General features: G+C 51.6%; 6 protein-coding genes across 6 annotated transcripts; 2 read left to right on the top strand and 4 right to left on the bottom strand.

Moving 5' to 3' along the window:
- Positions 1-1013: 1013 nt before the first annotated feature.
- Positions 1014-1898, bottom strand: RSM7 (mitochondrial 37S ribosomal protein RSM7; the record flags this gene model as incomplete). Its single annotated transcript, XM_018881827.1, has 1 exon — positions 1014-1898. The coding sequence occupies one exon, from the start codon at positions 1896-1898 to the stop codon at positions 1014-1016; it is 885 nt and encodes a 294-aa protein (XP_018736267.1).
- A 1517-nt stretch (positions 1899-3415) lies between these two features.
- RSM24 (mitochondrial 37S ribosomal protein RSM24) lies at positions 3416-3898 on the top strand (the record flags this gene model as incomplete). The annotated part of the gene is made up of 1 exon (XM_018881826.1): positions 3416-3898. One exon carries the CDS (start codon positions 3416-3418, stop codon positions 3896-3898), a length of 483 nt encoding a protein of 160 aa, XP_018736266.1.
- A 246-nt stretch (positions 3899-4144) lies between these two features.
- Positions 4145-4867, bottom strand: AWJ20_4735 (uncharacterized protein; the record flags this gene model as incomplete). Its single annotated transcript, XM_018881825.1, has 1 exon — positions 4145-4867. One exon carries the CDS (start codon positions 4865-4867, stop codon positions 4145-4147), a length of 723 nt encoding a protein of 240 aa, XP_018736265.1.
- A 2028-nt stretch (positions 4868-6895) lies between these two features.
- On the bottom strand, positions 6896-8644 carry AWJ20_4734 (uncharacterized protein; the record flags this gene model as incomplete). Its single annotated transcript, XM_018881824.1, has 1 exon — positions 6896-8644. The coding sequence occupies one exon, from the start codon at positions 8642-8644 to the stop codon at positions 6896-6898; it is 1749 nt and encodes a 582-aa protein (XP_018736264.1).
- Positions 8645-9788: 1144 nt separating this feature from the next.
- On the top strand, positions 9789-11336 carry SED5 (Sed5p; the record flags this gene model as incomplete). Its single annotated transcript, XM_018881823.1, has 1 exon — positions 9789-11336. The coding sequence occupies one exon, from the start codon at positions 9789-9791 to the stop codon at positions 11334-11336; it is 1548 nt and encodes a 515-aa protein (XP_018736263.1).
- A 5-nt stretch (positions 11337-11341) lies between these two features.
- Positions 11342-11980, bottom strand: SNF7 (ESCRT-III subunit protein SNF7; the record flags this gene model as incomplete). The annotated part of the gene is made up of 1 exon (XM_018881822.1): positions 11342-11980. One exon carries the CDS (start codon positions 11978-11980, stop codon positions 11342-11344), a length of 639 nt encoding a protein of 212 aa, XP_018736262.1.
- Between the last annotated feature and the right edge of the window lie 1835 nt (positions 11981-13815).

Genomic DNA, 13815 nt, shown 5'->3' with positions numbered 1-13815 from the left:
GACCGAGTCTAGCTCGAATATGCATGCAAGCTTATCGCACGTTCCAAGGGCGATCCACGCACCTCCCGAATAGCGCCATTTATTACCTTAACGGCAAAAACGTACCCCTGAAAATACCGTCTGTCTGTTTGGTACCACCAGATGGGCTAACAATTACTGTGAAGTGGGTTTCTTCTTCTGACTCGGTTCCGTAGGTTTCAAGTTTCTGGGAAAGTACTTCGTTCGCGAAGCGAACCCAACGGGGTCTGGGGCAGCGCCCCAGCCGCCGGAGGCTTGGCCCCCTGATGAGGGTACCAGGGCCATTGACTTCTCAGGGACGAGATTTTGAGTGATACAATTATTTTTGGCTTTACAGTAAGAGGAGAGAAGCTCTTGTGTAGAACTTGAAAAGTGTGTGTTGAGCAAACAAGCCCGCTTGCTGTGCTAACGTGAACTTTACGTAGAGTAACTGGACGATGGCAAATTCTGACAAGAGGCAATTTTATAACAAGTAACTAAGCAAATTTGAATTATGTTTTTGGCAGTTGAGGTTTCACTGTTGCATTTGTGATATTTCCTTATTTTGGGAATTTTTGTGAGTAATGGATGCAACTGAGGAATGACATTGGTAGAGAGTCAGGTTAGGTCAAGAGGGTTTGTTGTGGCCATTACTCGTGATATAAGCGGTGGATGTCGATGCTGTGTATAACTTAAATCTCGTGGGAAGAACTGCCAGTTGAGTTATGGGTTCAAGAGGGAAGCTGGACTGCCAATTTAATAACCGTTTTCCCACCGTCGCCTGGCAGACGATTCTCACTTGTGGACCGACCAGTTCAGAATATGCCTGAATATCACAGCTTGGCAAGCAGGAGCTGAAATAAGCCAGTACCACTCAAAACAAGCCAATCGGGCCCGCTGTAACTCCTGCGAAGCAGGAGCAACCAGGGTCTGGGGCGGAGCCCCAGCCGCCGGAGGCAGCGAGGGCACGGAGCGTTCAAGGTAGATGATAGTATTATTTACAGGAGGAGGGCGGGTTAGCGCTTTCTGGTCATGAGAGAAACATAAGATCTGTTGACGATGGCGAGTTTGTGCTGTTGGGTTCGCTTTTCGAAACCGGGAGACTTGCCTTGGATGGCAGACAGGATCTCCTCGGATAATCGTACAGAGAAGTCTTTACTGGGTCGCTTGCGAGACGACTCTAAAAGCCAGAGCCACGACTGACGTAATCTATGACGTTCTGATAATGGCACGGGAATCATCTCTGCACGGGCACCTCCGTCAGTATATCTTTTTAGTTTGACAAGAGGAGCCATTTTCTCAAGAGTGTCTTTAAGCAGGGCAACAGGGTCCTGACGAGTCCTTAGATGGACAAGGTAAAGAGCCTGTGACATGTATTTTTGAGCGCGGGCCTTAAGACCATGGCGCATGATGAGTTTAGTGAGATACTCGATAGTAGGGTCGTTTCTAACAGGAATGGCCTTTTCCTTGATTCGTTCATACTGTTCCATTTGTTCGGCAGTCAGTTCAAACGAACGAGGGGTTTCACGAGGAACATCGCGGAAAAACTGGAAATCAGTCGATCCGGGAGGAGCAAATGTTTTATTAGGACTGAACCCACCCTCGGCATAGAATTCGTTACGGACCTCATTGAGCGCATCGATCCACTGTTGAGCTTCTTTATCGGCACTCTCACGAGTAATGCCCTCTTCACCGAGTTCTTTTTCTGTTAATGATACGAGATATTTGGCAGTCGACGGCTGGTTCGACGCTGTAGACGGGGTTGTAGATGCAGAAGATGGTTTGGGTGAAGCCGCGGTAGAATTGTATCTCAAAGCAAGCAGCGAAGGGCTCCCGCTCTGAAACAGTCTCTGACCAAAGCTCTTGGCCAGGACCGACGATGATTTGGCGACCCACGACATGGTTGAGTTTGTTTTATATATTCACTGACCGACTCTGTTTCACGCACGTCCGAATAAACTCTATGTCGCTGAATCGAACTTAACTAAAATGCACACTGCTCTTCTGTAAACAGTCCAGCGTCAGAACTCAATTCAAACGAGAAAAAACTCAGCAACTGACAGAAAAAAGCTTTTCCTGAACTCGCAAACTCGGCTCGCAACAACGCTCACTGTTCACAGTCAAACCGGATCACATCTGATTTTCATTTTTCAGTTCGGATGTTAGGGTTCCAAACCCGCATCTCTCCTTCATCTCCCCCCATCTCCTCCTCTCTCCCACCCCTCTCTCTCCCATTTCCACCTCTTTTTGCTCCCTTTCCTCCTCTTCCGGTCCCCTGGAGGACCCTTCGAGAGGGGGGCTTGCCTCCGGCGGCTGGGGCTCCGCCCCAGACCCTGGTTGCTCCTGCTTCGCAGGAGATTTTGGCGGGGACCGTCGACGCAACGACTCGAGCGAAGCGAGAGGAGCAACCAGGGTCTGGGGCGGAGCCCCAGCCGCCGGAGGCAGACCCACTTCCCCCCAGAAAAGACCCTCCTTGGACCCTTCAGGGTCCAGAGCCGCAGTAGTCACGTGACCCGGAGTGGTGAAGCAGATGCAGATGAAATTTGACTGAAAAATTCAGCGACAGCTGATGTTGGTGCAGATCTAGTTTTTGGACCAGAGATATTTGGCACAGAAGTCAGTTGATTTTTTGGATCTCAGGTGTGGAATCGATTGATTGGGACCGGGAGATTGAAGATCAGGTTTGACAATGTCGGGAATTAGAGTGGTTCGCAGCGCTGGCGCCCCGTTACGGGCGGCAGTTCAGACTGGACTGAGAATCAGTAACAACAACAGCAACAGAGTTGGCACGAATAAAATGGCATTTAGAAACCTGTCGTCGTCGACAGTGAAGAGAGATTCGGCAGGAAAAGGAACTTCTGAGTACGAAGGCAAATCTGCGAAAGAGATTCTGGAAGAAGGGTTCAAGAAAATGGAGTCGAAACGGGGGTATCAGAAGTCGGAAGAGGAGCTGAAACCACTTCTCCAGGCCGGAAAACAGCTGGGAATTTCTGAAACCAAGCTCCGAGAAGTTTATGATGCCGTACAAGTAGGATCAGTGCCTTATGAAAGACTTTCGCCCGAAGAACGAATGCAAGTCGACCGGGCCGATATCGAGACATTCTCAGTTCCACCCATCACCGAAGCACATCGACCCTTTGAATACGATGACCTGCCCAGTCTCGGACACCTGCAAATGCGCGAGCACCGTGTCCAAAGAGAGTACAACCGTATAGCGGCCTACGACCTCCCCCAACTGTCAAGTAAGTACCTGCTGGGGGGACTGCCTTCGGCGGCTGGGGCTCCGCCCCAGACCTTGGTTGCTCCTCTCGCTTCGCTCGAGTCGTTTCGTCGACGGTGCCAGCAAAATCTCCTGCGAAGCAGGAGCAGCCAGGGTCTGGGGCGGAGCCCCAGCCGCCGGAGGCACGCACCATAGAGGATGAAACTAACCCGTGTAGAATTGGCGTCTCCGTACAGACCTCCGTCGGACGAGTCCGTGTTAACGTTTAAATACAACACCTTTTTGGGCGAGGACCATCCCGCCGGAAAGAAGGTGACGGTGCAGTTTTCACCGTCGGAACTGGGGCTGACTGCCGCCCAGAAACATAAACTGTGTCTTTTGGCCGGTGCTCGATACAATAGTGATACTGATGTGGTCACAATCAGTTCGTCTAAGTTCCCTCAACAGGCTCAAAATAAGAGATTCCTCGGTGATATTCTTAAGAGTCTGCTCGAGGCTGCTAGAGACGAGTCGGATACATTTGCAGATGTGCCTCTTGAGACCCGGCACATGGTAGCCAAGCGACGTCGTAACAAGCCCGTGAGACCACGAGTCGAGTTCCCCGAGGCATGGAACAGACCCCAAGACGCTCCTAAACCCAAAGACGATATCGTCTCCGTCATCCACAGACTGCCTCTCTAGAGCATCTGCTTGTTCTCTGTACATAATCCGAATAAAAATCATGACCTGTAACTGTGCCTCCGGCGGCTGGGGCTCCGCCCCAGACCCTGGCTGCTCCTCTCGCTGCGCTCGAGTCGTTTCCCCTACGGACCCTTCCATCTCCTGCGAAGCAGGAGCAACCAGGGTCTGGGGCGGAGCCCCAGCCGCCGGAGGCATGTCCCCCAGAGAAAGAAAGATGCAATCAATATAAATAGAACTCCCCCGGAATTAAAAAGGGTCGTCAGCGGGGGCTGCAGTGGGGGTGTTTTCAGGGAGACCCGTGTCGAGGACCCAGGGGATCTCGGTCATGACCACGCCCGGTTCGCCGTAGTTGGCGCTGCTGGTGTCGGTTTTCGACTGGGCTATCTCGGCTTGTAAATCGACGGCGGGGTAGTCCGTGCTCAGCGATGCGACTGACAGAACCCGTTTCAACGCTGTCAGGTATTTATACACGAACGGAGCCGGGTAGAAATCCAGAGGTGAACCGAGCAGCTCGGCCAGTCGTTGCACGGTGAACGGCGGACCTGCCGCAAACTCGGTTCTCAACAAACTCTTAACCTGGTCCGTCATTTCAGACTCACTCGACTCTTGACCCGTCAACGGATCGATATAACTCTTTTCAGGCCGGTCGTACAACCCTGAAACATTGGCATCCAACAGCTCCACTACCAAATCCACGAACTCGGGCCACGAAACGCCCTTAGCATGGGCCTCAAAACTGCCATCGCCCGCTATCTCCCCCAGAATGGCCCTCGTACGGTTCACTGTGACTCTGGTTAGTGGTGATTCTCCGGGAACAGGGGTCTGCCTCCGGCGGCTGGGGCTCCGCCCCAGACCCGGGTTGCTCCTCTCGCTTCGCTCGAGTCGTTGCGACACGGTCCCCACGCGAAAAATCTCCTGCGAAGCAGGAGCAACCAGGGTCTGGGGCGGAGCCCCAGCCGCCGGAGGCATGTCCCGAGTACTTACCCCGCTCGGTCTTGTTCAGCTGCTCGGGTGTCGCCATCGGTGGTGCGGTATTGGCTCGGGTCGTGATCTAGGGTCTGTGAAGTGCGATCTGAGTCAGGTGTCAGCCGTCTGGTCGGCGATGCAGGGTCTGCTGCAGGGGTGAATGACCCCTGTCAGTCTCAGTCTCAGGGGGTGAATTTACTCGTGGTTGTAGAGTGACTGGCGGGTCGAGGACGGGGAGTGGGTACCGAGTAAATTAAGTAGAACTGTTAGTTAAAAACTTAAAATTTTGGTTGAATGGAGACAAGTAATTGAGGTGATTTTTACTGAGATTGCGAGTGGAAATTAAGAAGTGCATGAGATCCTGAAAAATCTGGTTTGTGATAATCTCGACTGCCGGATCTCGAGTGTTCATTTCTGCACTTCACGCCTTTTTTTTTGGAGTGGGTTTTGGTTCTTTTTTTCTGCTCTGTTGACACTGGTGTATCCGGTTAACAGCTCCCGGCTTTTTTGAATATGGTTTTCCTGGGTCTTCGGAGAGCTCCTGGTCTGTTCACCCGACCGGCTGCTGCTGGGTCTCGCATCACCGCAAGAGTGCTCTCCCGGTCTTATTACGAGGATCCACTTTCTAAAGACATTGAAACTGTGGACCTGGCATTCGACAAATTCGATCCTCCAAAGGACGTGACTCCTGTCGGCGAACCAATTGTATTTTTGCATGGCCTCTTCGGATCTAAAGTCAATAATCGGACCGTCAGCAAGTACGTTTCTTGGGTCGGTGTGATGCCTCCGGCGGCTGGGGCTCTGCCCCAGACCCCGTGGCTCCTCTCGCTTCGCTCGAGTCGGGATGGGGGGTGTTAAACAGCATCTTGATTTGTGACTCTTTTAGTGGATTCAATCCTTCGTCTCTATTGCCAGGCTCAGACTGATACTAACATGCGCTACAGGGTCTTTGCCCGTGATCTCAAGAAAACTGTTTATTGTCTGGTAAGTCGTTGTTCCAATTAAGTTTCAGGAGCCCATTTTTAAGAGCTAAAGATGAGTTGATTTCTAACTAAGCTGTCAAGGACTTGCGTAATCATGGAGACAGTCCTCACATCAAGCGCCATGACTACCCTTCAATGGCTGCTGATGTCGAATCTTTCATTCAAAAACACAAACTCGGTCCTGTTGGTTTAATTGGCCACTCTATGTAAGTTTCCTCTGACAACTCACTCAGACTGACCAAACTCTCATGAAACTAACTCATGTTCCAGGGGTGCCAAGACCGCAATGGCTGTAGCTCTGAGAAACCCTCAACTGGTTTCTTCTCTGATCTCCGTGGATAATGCTCCAGTTGATACCAGGTTATCCTCCTCATTTCACAGATACGTCCAGGGAATGGAACGAATTGCCCAATCACCCATCACCCATCAACGAGAAGCATACGCTATCATGGCTCAGTACGAAAAGTCGGTTCCCGTACAACATTTCCTCCTCGCCAACCTCAAACGTGACGACTCCAACCACCTGAAATTCCGCATTCCCCTCGACATCCTCGGCAAAGCCCTCAACAACATGGGCGACTTCCCGTTCCACCCATCGCAAACCCGCTTCACCAAACCCACCCTCTTCGTCCGCGGCAAATACTCGACTTACGTGGCCGACGAGGCCTTCCCCGCCATCGGCGAGTTCTTCCCGAAATTCGTCATCCGCGATGTAGACGCTGGCCACTGGTGTACGTACTACTTCCGCTGTGCCTCCGGCGGCTGGGGCTCCGCCCCAGACCCTGGTAGCTCCTCTCGCTGCGCTCGAGTCGTTTTGCCACAGTCCCAGGCCAATCTCCTGCGAAGCAGGAGCAACCAGGGTCTGGGGCGGAGCCCCAGCCGCCGGAGGCAGGTCCCTGACCCCCAGTTCTAACAGTTTAGTGATTTCCGAGAAACCCCAGGAGTTTATTAGTATTGTGAAGGAGTTTTATGAGCGAGAGGCCGATGAGTAGGTAGACTGTGTAGATTAGAAATTAGATTTTACGTGTACAGAGAGACAAGAAAGAGGTTAGTATTCGGCCTGGTTTTGTAGTCCCTGGTGGGCCCAGATGACGGGTGGCAGTCGTGCGTCTTGGGCGAGAGTGGAGGCGGGTGGAGGGGATGTTCGTGTGTTCGTGGATGCGACGAAGTTGGTGTTGCCCATTTTGTAGAGTCCGCAGTATCGGGGTGCAGAGCTGTCCGGGTGGGCCAGCAGGTGCTGGTAGTAGAGAGGTAGACTGGCTCGCAAGGTGCGGAATTCGTCGTTGGTGAACGGTTTGATGATGTATTGCTTGTCTCGACTGTAGTAGGTGTATCCGGCGGGTGTTTTGGTTAGCAGGATATGCTCGAACGAGCTGGAATATGCCAGGTCGTCGATGTGGTTAAGCTGTCGGATTCGTTTCAAAACTTTGGGTGAGTATTCTTTGAACTTGACGTCTCGCCAGATGAGTTTTTTCGGGGCTCCTATTTTCCATGTTTGCGAGAAATTGTAGTCTTGAACAGTGAAGTCATTATGGTTGGCATCGACTGGAGTGATTACTTTGTAGAGTGACTCGATCGACTTTTCAATTCCTTCAGACAGATTGTTCATGATGGAAAGGTCGTCTTCAGTGACGTTGGTGCGAGTAAAGTCGCCTGGATTGTTTCCAAAAATGAATTTGGGTGGTGAAGGAGGTGGCTGAGTTGGTGATTGTGGTTTAGTATCGTCGGATATGAGCGAGGTAGAGATTAGTGAGGGCAGAGGGTGGTGTCGGGATGTTGGGTCGTCAGTTGTCTTCTGGTCTTTAGAATTGGGACAGTCGGAAGAAGGGCTGAACTTCGTGGCTTGCGATGATGATAGTGAGATTGATTGTTCGACAGGAAGGGTCTGTGACTCGGGGGTAGTGTTGGAAGAGTGAACCGAGTCATTAGACTGAGCAGCAGCAGCAGCACCAACAGTGCCAGCAGGAGAAGCATCAGAAGGAACATCTGCATCTGGAGACTTGTCTTTTGCCGGTTCGCTGACAGCTGATGTTGTTCCAGAAGCAGCAGGTGGATTTGGCAGTCCTGGAACGTCGAATCCAGAGGTGCTTGTATTCACACTCATTTCAGCAATGTCTCTTTCAGAGATGTCTCGTTCGTTGATATTGAATGACTCTTCTTCGTCGACCTCGGGAATCGTCTTACCGACCCACGAACTAGAGGTTTGATTATTGCGACCAGAGTAGTCGATAGACCCAACACTCGTTGCACTCTCTTTTCCCTCATTGATACCTCTACTAGCAACGACTGAAGAAGCAGCATGTACACTGTCCTCGTCATTATGCCCTTTTTTATTTTCATCTTTCTTACCTGTAAAGTCATTGTCATTAGCACTGTACTCACGATAAATAGCACTGTTTAGCGAGCTTTTACTCTCATCGTCATGTTCAGCACCACCAGCATCACCAGCACCACCGCTACTAACAGCTCCACTTGCGACTCCACTATAAGCACCTGGATTGTCACCAACTCCCCCCCTCAAAGACTTCACTCCAGCAGTAGTCGGACACGTTATTTCCGCAGCAAACAGTCCTAATGGCAGAAGAATACGAATAAACAGATCCGACGCTACAGTCGATCGGACAACAGACTCGAGCAGTTCAGGGGCCCAATAGTATAATCCAATATAAACCGTCAAACCATAGCAAGCCAGCCGTTGTAAAGCAGGATTTAGGTTGTTGACAATGGATCTAATCGGAGTAAGAATTATAGCATTGATATAACGAAACGGCACCGACTGAGATATTTGCTGTGACATGGCTGTAAATAAGGGGGACAAACGCACCACCAGCGGTAGATTGAGAATATGAGAATGGATCCAGTCGGGAATGAAATAATTCCAAATAAAATACGTATCAAAACCAAGCCATATGAGTTTTTGAGCAGCGAAATAAACAAAATCAATCACTCGAGGTGCCGACTGAGACAAAGAGGGTTTATTAACCATTGTTGCAGCTCCTGTCCATTGGACATCCACACACCAAACCAGAAATTACAATTGCACGCTAACAAAAAAAAAGGTTTAATAATCAATCAATATCCACATGATCAAAACAAGCCTGCCTGCCTGCCTGATAATATATCGCAAAACTCAGGTCTGTCACTTCTCACAATAGCAGCAAGTACAACTCCAGATTAAACTCTCGATGCACCCCCTTTACCTCCCTAATTTCCTTCTTCCTGCAGGTCTAATTACTGCCCTGCACCGATCGGCCGTCCCGACGGATCAGGCAACCGGAGCTCCGTTGGACCTGGACTGGGTTTCTGGGGGGTCGGGTCCTGCCTCCGGCGGCTGGGGCTCCGCCCCAGACCCTGGTTGCTCCTCTCGCTTCGCTCGAGTCGGGCGTGGGGGTGCCAGCAGGGCGTTGGTGGGGGATAAGGGTGCCGGCAGCGGTGAAATTAAAGTGAAAAATAGCAGTAAAAAAATCCGGAACTGGTTGAGACGGTGGCCACAGGAACATTGGCGCTGAGAAATGACCCTCAGCCCTTTTTCGAACGGAATCCGAACAGAAATCGTCCGGAAAACCCACATCCACCACCCACCCGCGACCGGCCCAATCGCCCGTTCCCGCTCACGAAAACGTTCCAAACACCTCCCAACGCACGGAGAACACCCCCACGCCCGACTCGAGCGAAGCGAGAGGAGCAACCAGGGTCTGGGGCGGAGCCCCAGCCGCCGGAGGCAGACCCCGGACCCTGTGTCCCCAGACAGGCAGTTTCAGGGGGGGCCGCTGCACGGCGGTTACCCGGCCGTGAAGGGGCTATATCGCCACGAGCAGCGGGTGATAAGAGGTTGAGAGATGGACAGCAGAGACTGGCGAGGTTGGTTTTCGGAGTGAAGGTTTTTAAAATTTGGAAAAAAGTGAAATCATTTTTTTTTTGTGAAACCAGGGTAGCAGAAAATGGCGAGCGCGGTTTTGTTGCCGTCGGTGCAGGACCGGACTCAGGAGTTCCGGGCGTGTGTGACTTCGATAGCCAAAATTAATGGCACGGTTGTAGGTCGACCCGGGAGTTCGTCGTCAGGCCAGACCGGTAGTTACGGTGGCAGTGGAATCATAAACGGACCAGAATCCGCGTTTGGAGGGCCAGGGGCCAGTAGCGGATCAGGAACGGGATTAGAAAATAAAAGTCCTAAGAGCCAGTTCGCGTTGCGAGCGTCAGGAATCGCACAAGAAATCAGTGAAACAACGGCCATGTTACAACGATTGGCGTTGCTGGCTAAACGCAAGACGTTATTTGACGACCGACCTGTCGAGATTGGTGAGCTGTCATTTGTAATCAAACAGAAATTATCGAAAATCAACGACAGTATAGCGTCGTTACAGGCGTTTGTTAAGACGCAAGGAGGAGGCAAAGCAGCGTCTGCTTGGGGCACTAATAAATCCGAAACTCAATTAAATGAACATTCTAGAAACGTGGTAGTTCTTTTACAAGGAAAACTGACAGATGTGACTACGGGGTTTACAGAAGTGCTTGAAACACGAACTAAGAACACTCAGGCCACTCGCTCGCGTACTGAACAGTTCATTTCGTCAGCATCCTCGTCCGTACGTGATCATACATCCAGTGAATCGCCATTATACGCGGCAGCAGCCAATCGACGAGGAAACAGTTCACCTGCCGGATCTGCTGCTACTGGTGGTGCTGGTGGTGATGAGTCGTATGGAGAAAACCCCTATGGCCGACCGTTGTCGTCTTCTACAGCACAATCTCTGTTACCGGATCACGATAAACCCGGGTCGGGACAAGACGATTTCCTGGTCTTACCACAACAAGAACAGACCATGGCGTTATTAGAAGAGCAGCAGGATTCGTATTTGAGTCAACGAAGTTCGGCTGTTGAAGCTATTGAGTCGACTATTCAAGAACTGGGCGGCATCTTCTCACAACTGGCGACAATGGTGGCCGAACAGCGCGAAACCGTGCAACGAATCGACGCCAACACCGAAGACATCGCCCTCAACGTATCCGGAGCACAGCGTGAACTGCTGAAATATTACTCGCGAATCTCGTCGAACCGCTGGCTCATGGTCAAAATGTTCGGCATCATCATCGTAAGTTATACGGGGGCTACTGCCTCCGGCGGCTGGGGCTCTGCCCCTGACCCCGTGGCTCCTCTCGCTGCGCTCGAGTCGGCACGTCTACTAACCGCTGTTACCAGTTCTTCTTCTTCATCTGGGTCCTCGTCTCGTAGACTCCCTCACTCTCTCACTAATAGCATTCCTCTAACACTTGTCGGTCCCCTCGTGCCTCCGGCGGCTGGGGCTCCGCCCCAGACCCTGGTTGCTCCTGCTTCGCAGGAGTTTGTCCCGGGTCCCTCGACGCAACGACTCGAGCGAAGCGAGAGGAGCAACCAGGGTCTGGGGCGGAGCCCCAGCCGCCGGAGGCAGTCTGTCCGTCAGAATTATTTCATGTACTCATATATCGAATGCAGCGGGCCGGGTGGGTGATTAGTTTATAGGGCCATTTCGGCTTGCAGTTTGCGCAGCTCTTCTTCCTCGTCGTCTTCTTCGACGGCTGGTTCCGGCTCGTGTAATTGCTGTGTGGGGAGGTTGTGCACTGGTGCTTTGCCGGCGTTGACCATCTTGGCATCGAGGGCTTCTTGCTCCAGAGCCTCGAGTTCTTCGTTGAGATCGTCTTCGTCCACTTCTTGGCCCAGTGGTCGTGAAATGGCGTCGGAGATTTCTTCTCCGAGTGCCACTTGGTCGCGAATATCGTCCATAGTGGCATCGACCTTGTCAATGTTCATGTTGCCGTGAATGTGTTTCATGGCTTGAGCTCCTTGAGACATGATCTTCATAGTCTCGTAGTTGAGTTTGGCATTTTCAATAGCATGCAGTTGTTGCTGGAGCGAGTCGATTTGCGCCTGGGTCTTGTCCAAATCGGCCTCTCGCTCCTTCTTCCGTTTCAATGCGGTACGAGCAGCCGCTTTATTGGTCGTGACATTCTTTCTGGCAGTGGCTTCGAGCTCTTCAATCTGCTTCTGGAAATGTTTCTCTCGCTTCGATAGAGTATCTATCTGTTCTCGTAACGAGATAATCGAGTTCTTGGCCTGATCTTTCTTGGCTCCTGATCCAAACAGGTATCCCCACATGGTGTCTATATGTATATTGTGTTAATAATGACTTGGTTTGAAAGCGCTGTTATGTTTGTTTGAACTGATTCTGTTCTTTGACTCTGTTCCTTGAGTTTATTACTGGCTCTGTTCGTGAATCTGTTTCTTGACTCTGCACCAGTTAGCCGATATACGATGACTACTATGATGATTCAGATAATAGCAGTTTCAGTTCACCTCCGACGTGTGTACTAAAAAACGTAAGAAGAAAACAAATAAATTACTGGATCTGAAACCTTAAATCGATCCCAAATTCTTTATCTGTTAGTGTTGACACTGCCAAATTATTATGGAAACTACCTAATAACGGGACTCGATCTCGCAGGCGCTCGAGCCGTCTGATAAGATCACTCCTCCGAGGTCGTTGTCTGATAACGGAATTTCAGTGTCTGTTTCGTCTGACCGAGTACAACAGCACACGACAAACACTCTTGAAAAGTATAAAAAGCAAGTCAGATGGCGTTCGAACTGACGGTAGCTGGAAGTTGGGGTTGATGTCTAACAACAAAAGACGACGGCGACCTGCTCCTATCCTGGTGCTGCCGCCCCTGCCGCGGCCGCGCCATCCACCGCGCCTCGGTTCCGCGGCTACACGTTCAAACCTGCGAACCTGATAATTCATGTCCAAAACCCACCTCCGACCACAACTCCCCCTGGTCACACACAACCTAAAACATCCAATGCTGGCACAGTCTCCATTCGACTCACTTCCCTGTACGTTTTCCCTGGCGGAGGACACGTGCCTCCGGCGGCTGGGGCTCCGCCCCAGACCCTGGTTGCTCCTGCTTCGCAGGAGATTGGCTGGCACCGTCGACGAAACGACTCGAGCGAAGCGAGAGGAGCAACCAGGGTCTGGGGCGGAGCCCCAGCCGCCGGAGGCAGACCCCCCACCCCGTAAAGAATGAGAAACTAACGGAATTGCAGATATTGAGACCGCGGACGAGGGGTCGTTAGAGACGGCGAGGGCCGCCATTCAGAAGGCCGCTGCGGACGAGCAGGCCAGGAATCGAGTGAAGAATGGGTTGCATCCGCTGGTGGAGGAACAGTTGCCTGTGACGAGGAGTTTTTTGACTGGCGGGTTACAGCAGGAGATTGGGAAGTTAGAGTCGGGTGAGCAGACGAAGATGGCGGGTGGGGTGGATGTTCGCAAGTATACAGACCTTCAGGACCCCGAAACCGGCGAATTGAAGGTGCCGGAAGTTTATATAGCATTGGCCCATTCGCATATCCGGCAGGAGAACCTGTCGCTATTGAGCGAGTTCGGCAAGAACCAGTGGCTCATTGGCAACGACCAGCTCGAGAAAACACTCACTTCATACGAACAGAGTCTTCAGAACCACAAACAACTTATCGAATCCATCAACAACGAACGAAAACGTAAACAGCTCGAAATCGAGCCCACCCTCAGATACCTCGAGACCCGCTGGAAAGATACCCTCAAAGGCCTCGTCGACGTCAATGTCGCCAACCTCAAACTCGAACGCGAAATCAAACACCTCCGCCGTGAATAAACCTCTTCACCAACTTTTTTCCCCCCAAAAACCCCTTCAAACCGTCGACTGCCGAGGCAGCCGTGACGCAGGGTCCTGGACCCTGCATACAACATCCCCGCTCTCAGCACTGGCTACCGCCTCTAAAACAGGTTCACTCGAACCGACACCATATTTTGTGCCAATTGGCTGCTTATTTATTTATTTTCTGTTTATTTTCTATTTATTTTCGAGGGGGGATGGGGCCTGCCTCCGGCGGCTGGGGCTCCGCCCCAGACCCTGGTTGCTCCTCTCGCTGCGCTCGAGTCGGGCAAAACGGTCCCC

The sequence above is a fragment of the Sugiyamaella lignohabitans genome, chromosome D (genome assembly GCF_001640025.1).
Source record: "Sugiyamaella lignohabitans strain CBS 10342 chromosome D, complete sequence".
NCBI classification, from domain to species: Eukaryota; Fungi; Ascomycota; class Dipodascomycetes; order Dipodascales; family Trichomonascaceae; genus Sugiyamaella; species Sugiyamaella lignohabitans.
This window is presented reverse-complemented; position numbering and strand designations above follow the sequence as displayed.